The sequence below is a fragment of the Halichondria panicea genome, chromosome 17, assembly GCF_963675165.1.
Source record: "Halichondria panicea chromosome 17, odHalPani1.1, whole genome shotgun sequence".
Lineage (NCBI taxonomy): Eukaryota > Metazoa > Porifera > Demospongiae > Suberitida > Halichondriidae > Halichondria > Halichondria panicea.
In genome coordinates, this window is record NC_087393.1 from 1,617,502 (window position 1) to 1,638,904 (window position 21,403).

Consider the following 21,403-nt stretch of genomic DNA (forward strand, 5'->3'; position numbering starts at 1 on the left):
CCAGTATTTTCTTCAAACAGGTTATCTGTGACGATGCTGAAACAGTCGTCTTCACTCTTGCTCCTCATATCGTTCCAACCACCAAGCAAGTATGCCTTACCGTGTAAGCAAGTTACTCTTAGAGCTGCTCTAGCTGCGGGCAATGATTTAACCTCCACCCAATCCTGGCTGCCTTTACGATATACTTCAACGAGACTGCTGCTTATTTCTTGGTCGGTAGACTCATCAAGAACCCTTCCTCCACAAGCCGCTATACAAGTACTGCTCTCATCCTCTGATTGGCTGATGGCACACACTCTTGCACGAGGGACGGACAAGTTAGGGATCTCGTTTTCACTCCATTTTGCGGTGCCGCTGAGATTATTTTCAAGAACGTACGTTTTGTTCGACAACGTTTTGTCTTCGTGATTTCGGCCTCCAATGACCGCCAGTTTTCCACAGATATTTCCCAGCCCAAAATGTATCAATGGACAATCTGGATCGACTTTTCTAATGGAGGAATCGCTGCTAGTAACGCTCGTGTCGAGTTCAAATATTGCTTTTTGTTCAGCTTGATTGGTATGATCTGTGTTCCCACCTCCAAAGTAGAGCTTTGACCCGATTATAATGTATTGTGGTGCTGTCATTGTTGTACTTGCTCCTTGTGGCACGGGCTCCCAAGTCAGCATGGATTGTGCGTGGAGCAAATGAAACTGTAATTTAAATGTAACTGTGTAAATAATTATTGTGTTCATTGACATTAAATTTGTGTACCTTACATCGGTTAATTTTTGTGGGTAAGCTGACCTCATGAAAATCACCCCGTTCGAGGTAAACTGATTTTTTTTACATGTACTTCACGACAATTATCTGCTATATGCATGGGGTACCATGTACGTACATATACATGTGCACTGTGTACTGTACATCTGATTGACCATGTGCTGGTGACCAGCATTGACCACACAGGATATGGGGTTTTCAAATGACCTTTCACTTTGATAAGGGCTAACCATAATTAACTATAGTTGTACAAACATACTCACCTCGTGCCCTGCACTCAGCTGTTGCCACGCTATATTTCTCTCACGCTCAGCTTGGTCCTTTCGATCCTCTGCTTGTTGTGCAATTCTCTTTAAATTAGACTCTGTCTGGTCTAGTGTCTGCTTTATCTGCTCTGTTTTCTTTCTTTCTACCTCGATCTCTCTTTCTTTTTGTGCTATCAGTTCGTTCTTGATTTGAATCTCGTTAGATCTGATATCAACTGACGTCTCCAGCTCTTGAACATTTTGTATCAGCCTCTCACTTTTTGTCTCTTGCTCTTCTTTCCCCCGAGTGATGTCCTCTATCTGTGTCGTCAATCGTCTAATCTCACAATCTTTCGTGCGATCGTTTTTGATTCGGCAAAGTCTATGTTCCAAGTCTTTTCTTTGTTCAATCATTCTCATTCGACTGCCATGATATATTGGAACATTTGCTTTTTCATCTCTGATTAGCTCTAAGACCTGTACTGCATCTGGTCTACTCGACGGCTTGCTAAGACATTTTATCACCATGTCCTCAACTGCAGGATTCTCAGACTTGATCTTTTCAGTATATTTGCTCCACTTTGGGTCAATTTTTGATTGAGTATCGCTTGGGTAATCGTAATTCGTTTCCGGCCAATCTCCGTAGAAGATGTGTACCATAAGAACACCAAAAGAAAATATATCTAGGTCTGTGCCATAAAGGGAACTTTCTGTTCTTGATTCTGGCGGCATGAAAACCGCTGTTCCCGGCACTTGGGTCATGCGATCTTGAGTGTTTTCAATATCTAGCATCTTTGCAACTCCAAGATCACATAATTTTGCATTCATATTGTCGTCTAAAAGAACATTATTGGCAGACAGATCACGATGGATTATATTCTGACTGTGCAAGAAACAAATTCCAAGTGCAACATTTTCCAAAATACTGAATGATATTTCTTCTGGCAATGACTTGTACTGCTGTATGGCAGCTGATAGTGTAGTCGGCAGATACTCCATTACAATAGTAAGAGAATCACTACCAACTGGTCTGTGTACTCCAATGAACTGTACTATGCAAGGGTGACGCATTTTCATCAGCTTTTCGCACTCTTCCGTCAGTTTTTTGGTGTAGACACTAGGCTTCAAATAGTCTCGAATCTTCTTTCCAGCAAACCGCATTCCATTCCAAATCAGCTCGTAGACCACCCCATACGCGCCACCTGCTATTTCCTTGCCAATAGTTGCGCCTGGTAGCTCATATTTTTTAAGTGGGTGTTCTATAGCTTCAGAGAAAGTAGCCATGATTGATCTCCTTTTGTTCTATGACATTAATTATAATAATGACATAATGTCTGACTCTCATTGTTAGCAGGAAGTTATTTAGCCACATTCTAATTATTATCTGTTGTTAAGCTTGTGAACTGCATTGCGATTTAGCTGCTTTATGATTGGCATTTAGGTGCAGCGCACTAAATTCGTTTTTAACTCGCATTACTCTTCTACTCAGCTTCTTTGCTAGCATTTCATGATCATCATGATAGAGGGTAAGGAATACAAGGGGTAAAAAACTATGTCATGGACAATGCGACTGAAATTTAACTAAACAGTTTGGTATGCCCCAACTATATAATCTGCATTATTTACAGAGAATCATCGGATACCCTTAGGCTATAGTTGCAGCAAATGAATGTATATATAACCCTATATACCATTAGAGTATCAAGTTCCAACAACTGAAGGAGAAGTATATATATAGTGCTGCAGGATCACACTGAACCATACCAATATCATGATCAACCAATAACACAACTCGGCAGAATTTTCGATGAACTCGTCTACAAACTACATGCATGCACCCTCGACTTTATGTTTTCATTCGTGACATTTTGTTCTCATGCAAGACATTTTATTCATCTTCATTCATCCAAGGACGTGATTTTCACAGTATAATTAATTATGCTTGATTTAATCAAGCATAATATTAATTATTTTCCCTTCTAGCCCGGAGGCTAGACTACATGCATGTATAGACTATGACAAAAAGATATCTTTTTGTTACTGCATGTAATTAATTATTTCTTGCAACAATTATAATCTCAGTCAAAGTAAGCTAGTGAGAACAAACACAATAAGAACAACATCAGTGAGAAAATGAGTACAATGGAGTTATAGTTGGGAAAGTGCCAATAAACATGGAATGAAGTGTAGTCATGTATTCAGCCTGAGGACAGAACAGAAACAGAAAAGATAAGTCAGCAGCGTCAGGTTAGAATCATGGCATAAAAAACAGCATGGAATGAGATGTTCAAAGGATCGAAGTTTTTAGTACTAGTCCTCGGGAGGTGGTTGTTTGTCGAGGTACCATCTCGGTAGGAAGACGTGCTCACTATCGGGAGGACACTTGGTGGCCGTGACGGAGGTGTAGGGTGCTCTCCACTCAACTAGGTACACCACACTGTGTGTGTGTGTGTTGTGTGCGTGTGGGAGGGGGAGTAAAGATACAAGGTATTGTACGTGAAGTACGTCATGCCGAAAGCACAGTCAAAATTATACAAAGATCGAAAACAGTTCAGCTACTTTAAAAACTAGTCATGCATGTGTATTACGCTGCACACAGTAACTATTCCTTTATATAGTTATAGGTCAAAGTGGAGATAGATACCGTATAGCGGGTTATTTTTGCTGGTGCAATTTTACGTGCATTGCAGAGCATCATCCGAATATTAAAACTGTTCTGCCAATAGAACCTACAGCACTATTCTGAGCTGTATGAATATTTAGAATACGAAATATTGAATTGGGTAGTTCATACGAAAGTTTTGACACCCACTATACGGTAAAATGTATAAACAGGGAGACCTGTAGGGTGACTGTATTCTATGAACAGGGAGACCTGTAGGGTGATGAGTGGTTTTTACAGCACCTTCTCAAGATTCCCTAAGGCAGTGCATAGGCATACCTGGGGTCATCGATGGTAACAGTCTTTCTGATCCAGGTGAGCAGCTCGTCTAGGAAGTTCATACACACAGCAGGTTGCCACATTGTCAGGTCATTCTGTACAGGATGTGTGTGCGCGCGTGTGTGTGAGTACTGAACATTAGCTGCAAGCCATACACATCTATATACATGTAACTATATTCTACACACAAGCATTCAATCCAGCACAGCTTTCTTGAGCAAAACTCATTACAAGGATGAAAGTAGGTAGCAAGCATGGCAATGAGTAGCTGTGCATGTGCATGTACTTCAACTCTTAAAATCCATATCCATATATCACTTACTTCTAAGCTACGTACATAACACAATAAAAAAAAACAACTTGCCTTTCACCATCTTGCTGCCCCGTTTTACGTGCAGTAGGCCTAGGACCCTCAGAAAAAGTGACAATTAAAAATGAATGCACTTACAAGGACAGTGCGTCTTTTTACTTACACAAAATATAAATATAATGGTGAAAAAGAAAGGACATATTTTAATTTCTCCCACAGTGCCCTTTACTCGCAAGTCTCCCTGTAGCACCCCCCTCCCTACCTGAGTCTCCCTGGGAATCTCAGATGTCCTGAAGGTCTGCATGGAGCGTACGATGCCCTCATCGTCCCTGAACCCACATATGATCCTCGGGATACCCACCAGGAAAGACTGGGCCCACCACTTCATCAGCTTGTGCCTGTACGGGGGGAGTACATGCATGTCAAATATTACATAATTATAGCCATACATGTACATCAAAATAATTAGTGGTGGGCCCAGTTTTTCCTGGTGGGTATCCCGAGGATCATATGTGGGTTCAGGGATGATGAGGGCATCAATAAACGTCAAATGCTACTCCTCATACATCAAAATTATTAACTACATGCAATCATTATCACTTTTCAACTATCAATCTATGTGTATAAGCAAATCGAGGTACCGATATCATAGTATAATGTGAAGCTCCTCTACATTGTTGAACTTACTAGCCTCGATTCCAGGCCCGGAGTCGAGGCTAGGGACTTAATTAAAGTATCTACCACGCAAATTGGAAGGAGAACAAACACACTACTGGAAATGTAAGCTCATGAAAGCAGTTCCAGGTGTACTGAACTGACCTCTTGAAGGAGGATTTGTTTCTATCAGTGAGGATGACTCGACTGGTCTTGAATTCAATGTAGTTGCGAGGGATCTTATCTATGGATTGCTGCAAGGGGAGGAGGGGGGGAGAGGGATGAGGGGGAGGAAGGGGGGAGGGGAGGGGGAAGATGATAACAGTACAGTGTGCAGTACAGTACATACATGTACAGCTAAAATATGGACTGTTTATTATAATTCAATCTCTTAAGTCTGCTAACCCACTCTGGTATCTGTGGACTCATTGCTAAGTTAGTGTGTAATGTTAGTAGAGTGAGATATTAGGGGATTCACATTCAAGTACATATACAGTGTACACGTACAGTACTTTAGTTCAAAGTCCAATACTATACCACACCCCCCAATTTTCTCTGACAAGTACTCTACACTGTACGAGCTACATGTGCATGTACATACACAAATGGGGCTACATAAATTAGAGCCCCCTGCTCACATGATCGGCGGCATCCACCTCAGCGGCCATGACGAGGGAGTGAGTGTTCATACGTGTCCTCACGACAGTGCAGTAGCCACGGTTGGGATTGATCGTTCCAGGCTTTGTTACTGGCGTGGACGGGTTACTAGGCAACGGAGACGGCTTCATAGGAGGGGGAGGATCTGTGGTGGTGGAAATTAATAGACAATTGACTACTGAAATAGACTGCACCTGTAAACAATTACAGATTTGCGTGATCAGAGGCCGCCGATAATGAATGTTTCATTTTGCTGGCAAAGGAGGGTACAGCTAGAGAGACCACTATTTGAGAGAGGCGTTTATTACTCGCACCCCAACAGATTCACTCTACCCTAAATTTAGGTTGCATCATTTACTTGCACAAACTTGATCTCCGCCACAAGAAGCGTTTCTAGCGGCTACCGTAGATACAAAGTATCATGGCTGCACGTGCGGAGATGATAGGGTCAAAGTTTACTGAGGCTATTACTTGAGAGCGGCTTCTATTGCACTGAAGAGAGGCTATTATTTGAGTAACCGGTTTTATAAGAGCGGCCTCTACTTCCAAGTATCTCTATTCTTGTGTAACATTTATCAAACCAACCCAAACCCTTTTAATTAATGTTGAGTTGAAAGAACTGTGATGAGCTAAGAAAATCTTGTTTACCTTTATTGGTGAGGTAGTCCTCGAACTTGAGTCCCCAATAACACATCAGCTCCATCCGTGGAGTTTGTTTGGCTGACGCTTCTTTTGCCTCCTCAGTTTCCACCTCACTCAGGTAGATAGTCCCTCGGTGACGTGTAGCGGCAAATTGCCATGGCTCTGTTTTGTTGTACGGGCTCACCATCATCTTGGTGATCATTCCCCTCCATGTGACAAAGTTGGTGAGCAGGTCGTCAGGCCTTAGAGGAAAGATAAAGTCTATTAACATTATGACGTATATATTATGTACTTCTAATTGGTCTATAGCGTATGCATACAAGTCCCTGAATAATTATTATGAGGAAAGAGACAAGATGTGCTTATAATAGCATAGGTGATTAAGAGTGCATATAAGATTAGTAGCGAGTAACAAGCAATGGCAGGTCCTCTAAGTGCACGAGGCAAAGCCGAGTGATATTTACATTTTTATGAGTCTTTATTGTACTAGTAACTTACTATTGATTGCTAAACAGTTTTCGTTGCACTTATTGCGGCGGCATTATTCGAACACAACCCTCATGCAAAGTAATTTGTAGCTTGACAACCAATTACAGCTTGACAACGTGCAATTACTATTGATACGCACTCATAGCTTTACTGTGCAAATTCCAGTGCAGTCGTAATAGCATAATCATAAAGTGCTGCTATTATACTCGACTTGTATAGAGGAGTGAAGCCATTCCTCAAATACCAGTGACCATGCAAACTTTTAGTATGGTCTACATACATGCATCTACATGTGTAGCTTTGAGTCAAACTGTTACAAAGGTGATGACAATGTGAAAGCTTAGATAAGAGAGGGGATTCTTAAACTATAGTCTGCAGCCGATGATCTCTCCACACATGGAAGTGGTAGGTCAGGGAATAACCATTACATCGCTCATTATAGGGAGAGACATTAGTAAAGTGAGAGCTACAAATGGATCACAATCCAACCGCAAGTAGCGTTCAATCAATACTGAGTGTTACTAGGCCAGCCTTACAATGCAGTGCAACCTCTAATAAAGGAGAAGGGATACTGCATGCCTTAAATAAGGACAGTGTGCTTGTCCTCAACAAAAAATACATTGTGTAATAGTTTTCACTGACCCATGGGTGTACATACCATTAGTGCATAACATACACACTTCAACATACAGAGTATTAAGGTGGCACTATACAGACACATCAACATAGGTGGTACTGTACAGACACTTACCTGTCTTTAGGGGACACAGGAGATGCTTCTGCTTCTTCTCCATTCTTGCCCAAAATACCATTACCCAATGAATTCTGTCTTTTAGGGCCTTCTGTAGGGGATAGTGGTTGCTGGGGCCTGAAACAGTCGCCATAGGAACTGATCCATCTTAGAATGGGGTTGAGTTTATTTGATGGCACATTTTTGCTTGTGGAGGAAAATTGGGTGAATCCGATATTGAGGTCAAAGTTTGGTCTTGTGGGGTGGGCGGGGAGGACGTAGTAGCGTAGCTGTGAGCGGTCCAGTTGAGTTTTTCCTTCCTCGTCTAGACTGAAAGCACCCACCTCTACAGGGAGGCGATAAGTTGGGCAATTCTTGTAGAAATCATCCAAACTTGTGACAGGGAACTCTGCCTTGTCTTTAGTTATAGATCCACTTGAGGGAAAGGGTGGCTTAGAGGGTGGGACTAGTCTGGTTGAGTTAGAGGGATCTTGAACGTTTGGTCTTGGTCTCTTTGTAGAGGGGGGGAGGAGGTCGAATTTTGTGTTGTGATCCATAGCCAGCATTCAGTGGAAAAACGCAGTTGATATAAGAGCTTTATAGCACGTATCTTCAGCTTTCTAAATGGAAGGGCCGCACTGTACTGTATATACAGTGTACTTAGCTGTATGGGGATCTATGATAGAGCTTTGATTGTAGATAGGAGACCTTGTTTTCCAATTAAAGGGCAGCAAGTTGTTTAGAGTTGAGCCACGCCCATTTTTTTGCTTTTCTAATTGTGGTTGCTGCATTCAACTATAAATTACTGTATCTATGCTGCATTGAATCAGTTTTGCAGAGCTAGCAGCAAACACACAAGTACAACTGCACAGTCTCGACTTGATATCTTAGCGTCAGATTTAATTTTCAGGCATGAGCTCCTCTAAGGTGAGTAGATCTAGTTGATCTGGTTACATGTTTGCATGGACTGCACTGCACTGGTAATACAATATTAAATGCAAACTCAAAAATCTATGAGGGGTGAATAGTGCCAAAATGTGTATTTATATTGGAGGCGACGGTGTTTAGTTGTGATGATGGCTTAGCTTTGAAGTGTGGCGGAGGCTCTTAGTCTCGAATATGCGGTCGTGAATAAGATGAGGTTGGAAGATCATTGGAGGCTATCTGGCTGTGCTTAGCCTTGAGACCATGAGCTCGAGCAGCCTGATTATTAAGGTTAATTAGTACTAGAGCCAGCAACTTCCTGGTCTAGTATAAATTTGACCACCGTGACTTATTCACGGCCACAGTAACATATTCGAGGCTAAGCCGTAGTTGGGCGGAGTCCAACCAACGCTGCGCTCTGGGTTGGGTATCAGTACCAGAGGAGTAGGAAGATGTTTTTGTAAGGGGGTGCTTTACAAATCTGGGGGTCCGGGGGCTTGCCCCAGGAAAATTTTGGCACTCTACATTCCCGGAGATTAATTCTGAGCAAATTTGGTATAAAATTATCAGTATCAAAATTTTTATGCTATATACTTTAAATCTATAGAATCTGTTAAGTGGGTATGAATATACAATAAAAAAGATTGCATTGCATGTGTCATTGTACTTCGGAGGAACGTTTCAATCTTCGCAGTGAAGAAAACGAACGTTTTAACTACAGCATGTCTATTTTAGGATCCAATTACACTTGATCTATAGTCTAGCTACCCTCTTTAGTAGCTGTTCATGGCTACCATTAATGTCAAAAATGAGAGGAGACTTGCGCTTGTTGCAGATTCGCAATGTGCTTGCTCTTTATAAGAGATATCTACGATGTGGTTCATCTAGCTGACCTTTGTACTAGTATAGCTAGCTTAGTAACTAATAGCAGCTGGACTTCTAGCTAGCTGCTCTGAACTTCATGGAGCAAGTAGGTAAGGTAGCTTGAGATAAGGGGGTGCTCCAGCACCCTGAGCACCCGTGCTTCCTACGCCACTGAGTACACGTAGCAGTTTTGGTACTTGAGACAGAGTATGAATATTGTTTAATCTTAAGTGGCTGACAACCGCATGGCTCAGGGGTGGGATATAAAGAAATCAATTAACTATTTGGATGGCTATTCTAGCTGACTGGATCTAGCTATATAGTTGTTTTGGAATTCAAGAATGACCTCAGACTCTTAGAGAAAGTAGAAGAATACTGTAGCCTGTAATACAAGATTTAGTACAGGTAGAAATAAACTTTTTCATAATAGTTAGACATCTAGCACAAGGAGAGGTACAGCCAGCTATAAGACTACCCCAAGGCTTCTGGAGAAGCTTTTCGAAGACCAAAGAAGGCATACATAACACAGGTTTTGTCGAAACTAATGATCTAATCTTATTGATAGCACAACAAAACTTAAAACAAAGACAAGTCCTTTTAATTAATTAATACAAATATACTACTGTTCAAGCTTCATTCATAGATGCTAAGATAGACTATGCTTCTTTTCTAGTAGCCTAGATATCCAGCAGGAGCTGTTTCTGCATTCTCCAGAGAAATACAGTGTCCCAGCTCGCCTTGTCAGCTAAATTGAGCTGTAAGGTTTCCCACTTGAACGCAGCAATCTGATTGGGCTGCAAATTTCTTGCAGTTGGAACAAAACTGCTACGTGTACTGATACCCAACCATGAGCGAAGCGTTGGTTGGACTCTGCCCAACTAGCTAAGCCGCCGCCACAACACCACCTCGAAGGTAAGCCGCCGTCACTGTATTAAACACCGCCGCCACCAACTAAACATCATTTTGGCACTTATTCGCCTCTCATAGAAATCAGCAGAAAATGTTAATGCTGAGATAGCATTATTTTGCACAATCGTGAAAACGTAGCTGTAAACTCGTCCTTATAGAGCTTTTTAAAGCTTGTCACGAGCTAGAGACGCAGTTAGCAAAGTTCACCCAGTGTAGCAGGATTGACTCGTAGAGCATACATGCATGTGGATGCATAGCAATCGAAACCTCTCAACTAAAACCACCTCTCAGCTAAAATGCCCAAAAGGCTCTTCACCAATGCTGTCCATTTTACGAAGGTTCAACTGCATATTAGTCAATAGATCGTAATACAGTACAGTTATGTGTTTTAAGATAATAACTGCCTTGGCATCACAGAATTTTCAGGAACGGCTGGCATTTTGAGCTGGTCCTTAGTGTAAGTACTTATACACATAATACTTTCTTAACTATTTGTGGTGCCTTGGAATTCCTGTGGGTATGGTTTCTATAATGCAGCAAATGGTTACAAGGCAACAAAATAGTATATTATGTGTACAGCTCAAAATAGTGACATAGAACCTATTATTGCGCCTACTAATTAATTTTTTTCATAAATACGTAACATCTGAATATTTCCACCGTACAAAAATAACCCGCTATCGATATATATATATAATTATACTGTAACTATCATGTATTCCTAGCTGTTACTATCTCCAATATCATGCATAGCAGTTAGTGTAATCATGCATGCATGCTTGGATTTCCCATGTGAAGTCAGTCCCATGACACAACTGCAAGAATGCATATACCTTATTTATTAGGCTCACTATACTTGTAGAGTGAAACTACTATGTTGATTCTTTGCTAAATAAACTATGATCATGCCATGCTATGTTAATGGTATGACATGCATGCACTATACCCGTGCAGAGTGCTTAATTAGCTATAATTGTGTCCATGCATGCACAATAACTGTATATTACGGCCTAGAATGCCTGTCCCAAACCTACCGTACCGCATTGTGTTCTCCCCGAACCCCAGCTATAGTGTACTTGAAATTTCAAATAAAGTGGCCATGACAGACTATAGCAGATAGATTATGTAGATGCAAATTTAAGCATTATTTGGCATTCATGCATGCACAATTCAATATAATTATATTACTTCCGAGAATAATTATATATGACTGCATGCATGTATACAGAGCCCAGGATTTCCCTAGTTTATCAAATACTTTAGACTTGTATACAGATCCCCAAATTTAATAAGCACATTTACAGGACAGGGAGCCCTGTCCTTAATTTTCAGTGTGAAGGAAACACTATGCTGGTATTCCGTATGTGATGGCAGCAGCAATTAGCCATTTCTGGGCACGCTTTTTATCACTTATATATATACTTGGCATTTACGTAAAAATTGTTCAATCAACCAGATCACAGTCACGGTAGACGTCCACGATCAGCAAATTGACGAAACAAATCCACACAAGTACGAGATATCTGTACCAACAAATGTCAATAAAGAAACACAGGGCCCCTCTGTCACGGTGGATCCAAGTGATGTCAATACAGCAGCATGTCAGGTATATACAGATCACGTTTATATAACCATATAATTTGTACGTTCACACGGAAATACAGCACATAATATTTCGCAGTATAATTATATACAAAAGCATGCAAAATTGTATTCCTGTTAGCTGCATACAATGGTCTCCAATATCCTCGATTGACATGCATATAGCTAGCAGTGTAATCATGGGCAGCTATAGATTTCCCAGGTAGAGTCCCATGCATGATACAACAATGCATGCATATTATTTTATGGAGCTCACTAAAGTGAAAATATACTATGTTGATTCTTTGCTAAATAAACTATGATCATGCATGCCATGCTATATTAATGGTGTGACACCATTGTGAGTACTATAGCTGTATTGTGTACGTCCACAATAATATAGTATTTGCTTATAAGTTCACCCGTCCCCATGCATGCAGGCAGCCTATATATACCCTATACCTCAGTGTTCCCTCCAGTGTAAAGTTATAGCAAAATGGCCAGACTATATGATTGATGTAATGCTTGCCGTTATTTGGCATAATGCATGTATGAATCCAGTAGGCTTTAACTATAGGATTGGCACCACTATTGTAGATTTAGCACTTTATACTTCTGAGAATATGTACAGCAGCCCAGTATTTTCCCAATGAAAGCACCGCCGGTGCTGGCTGATGCCTCGGTGGAGACTCCAAAGCTTTATAGCAATTACAGTACTAGTTACTATAGCAGACTATTATTATGTACAGTAAATCAGTGGTGTAGGCAGAGGGGGGGCTGAGGGGCTAGAGCCCCCCCCCCTTTGTGCTTTATCAACTCCAACTCAGCTTGAATCACCGCGATCTGTCTATGTATTCTTCACTGTACTGCATGCATAGTTACTAGAATTATGTCATTGAATGGAAATGTGGGCAGGGCCATCTAATGCACATGCTGACTGCTGAGGAAAAGTGATGACCCAATATGTGTTATGCTCTGGCCCTGCTCAACTGATTTGAGCCCTGCCCTTCCCAAAATCCTGGCTACGCCACTGTAAATTACATGCATGCGCAGGGAATCAGGCAGAAAAAAGTGGGAAATGATTGACTTGATTATTGCTAAAAAGGATGCTGAAAGCAAGTGGCTTTGCAGCTCTTTTCTCACTCTTGCAGCTAGCGTTCTAGCTATAACTACTAAGTAGAATAGCTAAGTTGTATATCAACAGATTTTGCTATGCAAAAGTTTTAAGAGTCTCCAACAGCCTTCAAAGTAAGCAAAACTACCCAAAAACGAAGCATTATTTTACATTCCACAAATTGCAATCCAAGAAAACGTGACTATAGAGCCTATATAGTATCAAAACTAAAAAACATTTGCAATGTGAACATTGCATGCTAGGATTGCCAGGAAAAGAAAAGCGCGAAAAAGCGAAGAAACAAGAAAATCGGCGAGTGCATAACTCCAATCCGTTACAAGTCATACATGATAACAACATCACTATATGCACTGCAATAATATCACTCTTCTGGTTTCTTTATAATCATGTCACCAGCCGAGGGTTTGCACTTTAGTGCTCTAGTTCAAATATCAATAGTATAATGCATGAGAAATTCATAGACTATAATATCACACATTTATAAAAAGGCTAACTAAGCTATCTATCCAGTTAGTTTCTTGATGTGGCTTTTCCCTGCAGAAATAGAGCAGTCTAAACACGAGTCAAAATTTATGCAATAATTGAAAACAAACACTATACTGCACTGTCAATCCTATGTACAACCTACTGGTTGTACTAATATAGAAACTTTACTTTCACTTCATTTAGCACTCTACACACACACACACACACTACCGTATATCTCGGCATTATTTTGCGAAATTCACAATTTGAAATCCAAAAAAATGTGGCTAAAAGCCTACCGTATAGCGGGTAATTTTCGTGGGGTAAAATATTCGTTATTTTGGTGGGAAAGCTGACCTCCACGAAATTTTAACGTAGGCATGGCTTACCGAAACGTATGAATGCAGTGCAGGCAATGAGACTAAACTAAATTTTTACTCAACTAAAACCACCGTTTTCGAGTTGAATGAATTTTTTACCCCACGAAAATTACCTGCTATAGAAGCTCTTACATTTATCCTTGAGCAACTGTATAGCAGTCGATACACACACAAACACACTACCGATACCTCGCTTGCGCATGCGGGGAGCCCTGTCCTTTTTTGTGCGAGAAACACTGCTATACCGGTATATCTGCATTCTCTTAGTTTCAGATTATAATGCTCTAAATATGTAAAATACGATAATTTCCACCATACGAAAAATATCCCGTTATATACATAATCCTCGTCTATATACAATCTCCAATATCCTTGATGCATAGCAGCTATAATTTATAGTGTATAATCTTGCTTGGATTCCCCAAGTAGAGTCCCAGGATGAATACAGCTGTCAAGAATGCATATACCATATTAATTTTATGGAGCTCACTTCAGTGAAAATACTATATACCACCTCTCTACTCCATGTAACAGGAGCTTTCTAGTCCCCTCTGAGCTACCTCCCAGAATGAACAGCCACACCTATAGAATTAGAGAAAATGATCTGAGATAGCACAACTGTGAAAATTTAGCTATAGCTCGTCTCTATATACAGCCTTTTCAAAGCGTGTATATATAAGCTAAAGAAGCAGTTAGCAAAACTCCAAGATTCATATGCATCAGAATTGACTCATAGAGCATACAGTGGTTGGCAACCACCACCTCGCCAAAAGGCTGTTCCCCAATGGTGTCCGTTATATCATAGATTAAAGAGTTAGAGGGATTGGCAACAGAGTGGTGCACGTGATGCTTTTAGATTGAATCTGCAACGGAGCCTCGAAAACTATTGCGTTACACCCTATATGAACGATGCTATTTTGCCAGGTAACTCCCTCAAAATAAAACAGTTGTGTTTTCTCGAGACATCATGCATCTCTTTCAGCAATTTATAACAGGCCTAGTCTGTGAGCCACGTGTAGTTTATTATGCATTGTGTGTAGAAATAGGTATTGTTGTGATGACCTCGATTAAACCAGCAGCGTAGTGCGGATATAACTCGAGGGTACCTTTGTTTCCAATCCTTTTAACTCTTCAATCATGGAGGTTCCATTGTACTTCCGAGAATATGTACAGCATGCACAGGACCTTCTCAATTATAGCTTATTAAACACTGTACACGCAAGACTCTTGTACAGGTCCCCAAAGTCAATAAGCTTATTTACAGGACGGCAGGCGCCCTGTCCTTTTTCTGTGTGAGGGAAAGACTGCTATAATTACCGTATAATTATAGCGGGTATATTTCGAGGGTATAAATTTTCACGGAAATACCTTTAGAAAGGTTTTTGCCGTTTTAATTTTCATGGAAATAAATTATAATAGCAGCCTTTTTGCAGCATGCATGCATTCATGCGAGTTTTAATTTGCGGTACGTGCTTAATCCGCAAAAACCACGAACATTTATACCCTCGAAATACGTATATACCTGCTATACGATATATACGGGAATATCTGCATGTCATTCTGTGTGTGAGCAGCAGCTAGCAATACCCTTACCAGGTACACCTCACTGATTAAATTACGTACATATCAACCAGATCATCAAGGTCAAGGTAGACGTCCAAGATAAGCAAATTGAAACAAATCCACACAAGGATAAGATATCTGAACCAACAGATGTCACTATAGAAATCCAAACACAGGGCCCCTCTGTCACGGTGGATCCAAGTAATGTCAATACAGCAGCGTGTCAGGTACAGATCACGTTCATAACCATACTATACTGTACATTAACGATAGCTTTTAGTGATAATTATAAAGAGATTGTCCTAATCCATAATTGTAGACTCTGACAGATCAAGCAAGTACTCATGATCAGACTGTAGCACATTGGTTTGGACCAGCTGGACAAATAAAGTATTGGAAGTCACAAGTACGTATAAACAGCGACACATTATTTATTTTGATGTGCTCGAGTTTTCATTTCTTCTTTTATTCATAGAAGAATGGAATACGCATATCCAATAAGAAGAGTAAAACTGCTCAGAGAAATATTAAGAAATGTGAAAAGAAGAAAAAAGGTAGGTCGTCTAAGATATGCATACTGTCTGATAATGGCAAGTATATTAATGGTCATTGTGGTCAGACATTAAGACTGTACTATACTGTTGTAACTAGAGCACTATACTGAAGTGCAAACCCTCGATCGACGTTAATTTGAAGTTTAGTGTAGTCTATACAGCCTTGAGTCGAAGTCATGTGTACATCTATAGGTCAACATGCAGGCATTGTTGTGTTGAGGCTGGCTATCCATGGTACGAACACAGCGCTATCGCATATCCAGGTGAACAGACTCAGAATAAACAAACACAGCCGCGATAGAAAATTCAGTTTCCCATGCAAAGCCCACAATTTATGTCGCTTTGACCGTGTCCTACTCTATCTAGTCAGTAGTATACAATTATATTGGTATCAAGAACTATATAGAGATGAGCAGTAAAAGATCCGGAATCACCTGTACACGCCAGACTCAACTTCTTTTCAGTACCCGCTAGAGAATTTCACCATCTTTAAATGACAGACTGCACAGCAACGTCACAATAATTATAAGATGTGCGTGGCTATGTATATGACACACTGTATTAGATCGGTGAGTGCTACTAAAAACTGTCTTCTTCAACTCTCCATTCTCAAGTAATATATGTTATATAGTTATAACACGGGCAAGAGGGATGTATGGAATACCGTATAGCGCGAAATTTTCGAGGCACTTATATTTCGTGGATTGGCCTCTAAAAACCATTTCGTTGCACAATGTTCGCGGAATTACTGCTTACCGAAAGCCACGCCTTTAAATCTTTGCGATAGCAGGTAATTCTAATTAAAGAACACTTTTTGTGGACTTAATTTTCGTGTAGAATTCTAACCCACGAAATCCGCGAAAATTAAGCCCCTCGAAAATTTCGCGCTATACGGTATATTGCACTGAAGCACGAGGGCTGAGAGCAATATATTCCATGCATCCCGAGTGCACGTGTTTATATCCCGAGGGCATAGCAACATAAAACTGTCTCAGTAACACAATATAAACTGCACAAAAAGATGACAAAGACAACTCTAGACACAGCTCCATCTCTTCTCTCTTCTAGACGCCAGTATATGCAGTGTATAAGATTGGCATGACCGACGAATGGCTTGACATAAAATTGTTGGAGTTCCAACGCTGAAACCACTGCAAAACAGCCCCACCCCACTACTGCTGCAAAGAAACAGCCCCACCCTACTTACTACTGCTGCGAAGAAACAGCCCCACCCCACTACTCAGCTGCTCGAACAGCCCTCCACTATCTCGGCATCACAACCAAGCCAAAGAAGCTCGCCTCTACACTGTTGCAAAACAGCTCAAGCCCCCAGCAAAAAGAGCCGCTTCTAGTGCTATGGTGAAGCAGAATTGACATGCATCACGAAGTTGGGGACTAGACTAGGTCTAGGAACACAGAATCTTCCACAAAATGAGCCTTGGACAATTTTAAAACTTGCATGGTTGCAAAGAAGAAACTCCAGCAGTGCTGAACATTCCTGCATGGCTGGACTTACTTTGATACTTGTTATTTCTCATCATACAATATTTAATTTAATTGTCTGTCTAATGCCAGAGGGGCGTTTTGTGGTTAGTGCATTATGACTTTCAGCAGTGCATTATGCTGCATATTGCACTTGGCAACGTAGCTTGCTATATATATCTACCATGATTATATAGGCACAGGCCTCCTGCTCTAATTATGCCTCGGTGCGCATACGCAAGCGAGGTATACGGTAGTGTGTTTGTGTGTGTATCTGTCCGTCTGTGTGTCTGTGTGTGTGTGTGTGTCTGTGTGTGTGTAGACTGCTACAGCTCAAGTAAGAGTTTCTATAGGCTTCTATAGTCATGCTTCTAGTCATGGATTTTAATTCGTTGATTTGCAAAGTAATGCTTGGTTCTCAGAGTTATGCCTAGTTTTACTTGGAATGCCATTGCAGCCTTTCAGAAGAGTGCGTAGAAAAACTTGTCCATGGAGTGTTGCTACTCTACTTAGTATAGGCAGCTCTGCACTGGAACGCTATAGCTATTGGTAGCCTCGTTTCCAGGCCTTACTATATTGTCATTGTTCATCCAAATAGAAGGTACATAAATAATAGACTAAATGAGGCAGCAAAGAAAGAAATGGGCGTACAGTTAAGAAAAAGTAAAGCCTGGTTTGGAAAATCGCGTGATCCACAAGGATTTTTATGAACGTGGGTGATATGTAGCCCACAATCGTGACGTAAGGTATTCTCCCACGCATTCAGAGTTGAAACGCGTACACACACACTGCATGCCAGGCCCATGCAAGGGTATACCAAGCTACTGCAAGTCTAGCCAGGGAACCAGCGTAGCCAGCTCTGGTGACAGTAGCTACCTGCTAGATGATAATGATGACTAAGCTAATACTAGACTCTAGCATTTAGAAAGACACAAGAAAAATGTATTAAAAAGATATATATTCTGTATGGTAAACTTAACACACGATCTAGACTATAGCTAGGTATAGCTAGCTATAGCTTGTATAAACAGCTTGCAAACTTCCAGTTCCAAGTCCATGTCCAGCCTATAGCCTAGCTTGCTGAGTTTTATTAGTTATAGATATCTACGTTATAAAACGTTACGTGGGCAGTTCAATATCTCTAGCACTGCATGTCCACGCTCATTTTCATCCTTCTACCACTCTTCTACCCTCATGCGACTTCCCGATACAGGTTCTTCTTTTTTCTAACTCTATACCTCTATTTCTTTCTTTATTCCTCCAATTAATACCGTATTTTATCTTATTGATACAGTGTTTTATCTTATTGAATGAATGTGATAAAGAACAGAAAAAGGAGAGCCTGTGTAGAGGCTAAGCTATTGGTAGTTGCAAGAGTGAGAAGATAGCTGCAAGGCTCTGTTGATGCAGCCATTATAATTTTAGACTTGGACTTTTGGCATCGATTGATTTACCCACTTCCCTGATTCAGGCTCTGATTCTGGCCTGCATGCATGCAGAAAAATGATGCAAAAATGTTCATCATGACATCTATGTGTATAAAAAGCTATTAGTATAGCTTTATGTTATGTAGCGTTGGCACTCCACTGAGGCATCAGCACCCGCGGTGCTTTTATTGCAACACCTGTACTTCAAACACATCTACGGATTGCTAGCTTCTCATTACTACAAAACTCGCCCTGAAATGGGGTCACTTGCTTTACTGTATACTGCCTTAAATTTTGTACGTTTATTACGACCAGATATGATATTTTGGGTGTGGTTTGGCAGATCTAATTAAATAGAGAGCATATAATGACTCGATCATTATCCTCGAGACAGAACCGAAAATTAGCCAAACTGCACTGTCCCAAAGGTGACCCGATTAACGAGAATGTACTTCATACCGTATAGCGCGAAATTTTCGCGGATTTCGTGGGTTAGCAATCCTACGAAAATTAAGTCCACGAAAATTGTTCTTTAATTAAAACTATCTGCTATAACGTGCAAATATTTAAAGGGGTAGCTTCGGGTAAGCAGTCATTCCACGAACATTGTGCAACGAAATGCTTTTAGAGGCCAATCACGAAATATAAGTGCTTCGAAAATTGTGCACTATACGGTATCTGTCTTTTCTTCTTGACGTTAACCCTTTCCCCGTTTTCAAATTTCTTAAAAAATTCATATATCATAAACCATACATTGAAATGACTTGTAACTACAGGTAGCGCAGACTTAGAGGTATCTTGACACCATCTTCGTTACTTAGCAACTGACCACCCCCACTAATTAGCGATTGTTTACAAACATACTCAATTATGTACACAAACAATATTGTATGAAGGCACAAAGTGGCTAAAGACACTAAATAAGTGTTCTCAATGTTCTCACGGTGACATGGTTCAATCAGGAGCAAAAAGTTATCTGCAGACGCCCTTTTCCGGGAAATGTTTCTTCACCTACACACAGGTTTACAAGTTCAATGGTGGCTCATGATGTCCACTGCTGTACTAACTAGCCTAAATACAGTTATACTGAAGCTATCAAGACTACTACCAGATCCAAGAAGTTGGTCCATCGCAAAAGGTTCTTCCTCAGGCCTTCAGGCTCTAAATTGAGGTAGCTTCTTATCTAGATCTGATCCCAGTCACTGTCCTCTCACTCAATAAGGCCATAAGCATTGATATTATCACTGTCTAGCTACTCTAAAACCTCACTGAGGTTGTACTACGAAAATCTTGAAACATTATCGAACGGTCACTTTTCTTTCGATATTACTGTACAAAGCGTACCCCAAGGCCGTACCCCAAGGCAGCATATTAAAGATACCACGTGAAAGAGCAGCTCAATGCGCATGTGCTGGTACTTACAAAAATGACCACTAGAGTGGCCGTCATATGACGGCTTCAATGGGGAAAGGGTTAATTATTGAAACGTCATCTGTACTGAACAAAAAAGGAATGTTCCGGCCAGACAAACGTTGCAATGAACACATTTAAAAAGACCTGGAAGTTTAATTTGCACAGCTATAATTATGTAACACGAGTGGTGCAAAGCATGTGAAATACGTTGCAACGGATAGGAGTTGCTCTTGCTGGATTTATTGTTTCCACGCTGTTTGCCAATCCTAGCAACTTTTCACATTGGAAATAGTATCTAATCTTCAGACATAATTGCATAGATTGGTATGAGTTATATAATTAAAATTGTTCTGTACATGTATATAAATTGCACTGTATAATGTTAATCCTTATTTACACATGTCACGTTACAGAGTTGACAAAAAAATTCAACATAGCAATGAAAAAGGGCCTTGTGACTGTGAAAAGCAGAAGTGTGTTGATTGTCGGACTAGCTGGAGTGGGAAAGACTGGTGTCAAGCATTTAATTTTAGATTTACCACCTCCCGAGATTCGCAATAGCACCGGCACTCTAGAAGGAGAACCGGCGATTCGACTTGTTCGAGATATCGACAATGAACTAGCTCAGGTGGATGGAGGTGAATGGAAGGTACAAGAGAGAGGAGTTAAAAATGAAAATGCTGCCAAATCCGTTTCCATATGTAGCAATGAGATCTCCAAAAAGACCAACCGTGAAAGAAAGAAATCTCAAGAAAAAGTTGCACAATTTAGCACTGATCCTCAAAACCCAATCTGCCCTACTGTTTTTATACTCAAGTGAATTAAGGACTGGGTCCTTCAATTATTGCTGATTCAGCTAAAACGAAGCTCCGCCCACGCTTTTTACCAGCAATTGTGCATAAAAATGGATCTCAAACTGCTTAAATCTTTAGCTCTAATTCCGGAGTCCTAAACGCTCCTTGAAGCACTTACTTTTTAGTGTAGTAGCTAGTTCTAAGGCTAGTACACACAGTAATATTCGGAAGGAGCTGTTCCTTCAACTAAAGGTGAGATATTCTATAAAACATAGTTTTCTAGCTTAATTTTTTACATGTAAAAGCTAATAACTTACTCTACGTAGTGCAGACGGCTCCTTCCGAATATTACTGTGTGTACTAGCCTTAGAACTAACTACTACACTAAAAAGTAAGTGCTTCAAGGAGCGTTTAGGACTCCGGAATTAGAGCTAAAGATTTAAGCAGTTTGAGATCAATTTTTATGCACAATTGCTGGTAAA

At 40.6% G+C, this 21,403-nt stretch overlaps 3 protein-coding genes across 3 annotated transcripts in view; 1 reads left to right on the forward strand and 2 right to left on the reverse strand.

The window, feature by feature from the left end:
* LOC135350737 (probable serine/threonine-protein kinase kinY) overlaps window positions 1-2,330 on the reverse strand; it is a 2,730-nt gene extending 400 nt beyond the window's left edge. Inside the window, exons 1-2 of the mRNA XM_064549573.1 lie at window positions 1,026-2,330; window positions 1-692 (exon numbers count right to left, since the gene is read on the reverse strand). The exon at window positions 1-692 is cut by the window's left edge and continues 400 nt beyond it. Of these exons, the coding sequence (XP_064405643.1) occupies window positions 1-692; window positions 1,026-2,291 (1,958 nt within the window). The 5' untranslated portion in view covers window positions 2,292-2,330. The remainder of the gene's footprint in view (window positions 693-1,025) is intronic.
* A 708-nt stretch (window positions 2,331-3,038) lies between these two features.
* Window positions 3,039-8,139, reverse strand: LOC135350740 (decapping and exoribonuclease protein-like). Its single transcript, XM_064549576.1, has 7 exons — window positions 7,452-8,139; window positions 6,218-6,453; window positions 5,551-5,714; window positions 5,078-5,166; window positions 4,521-4,656; window positions 3,949-4,043; window positions 3,039-3,444 (listed from the first exon to the last, which is right to left on the reverse strand). Exons 1-7 carry the CDS (start codon window positions 7,994-7,996, stop codon window positions 3,318-3,320), a joined length of 1,392 nt encoding a protein of 463 aa, XP_064405646.1. The 5' UTR covers window positions 7,997-8,139; the 3' UTR covers window positions 3,039-3,317.
* A 59-nt stretch (window positions 8,140-8,198) lies between these two features.
* LOC135350743 (uncharacterized) lies at window positions 8,199-21,370 on the forward strand. The gene is made up of 6 exons (XM_064549579.1): window positions 8,199-8,357; window positions 11,584-11,733; window positions 15,323-15,478; window positions 15,571-15,657; window positions 15,727-15,805; window positions 20,541-21,370. Exons 1-6 carry the CDS (start codon window positions 8,343-8,345, stop codon window positions 20,945-20,947), a joined length of 894 nt encoding a protein of 297 aa, XP_064405649.1. The 5' UTR covers window positions 8,199-8,342; the 3' UTR covers window positions 20,948-21,370.
* The last annotated feature ends 33 nt before the right edge of the window (window positions 21,371-21,403 follow it).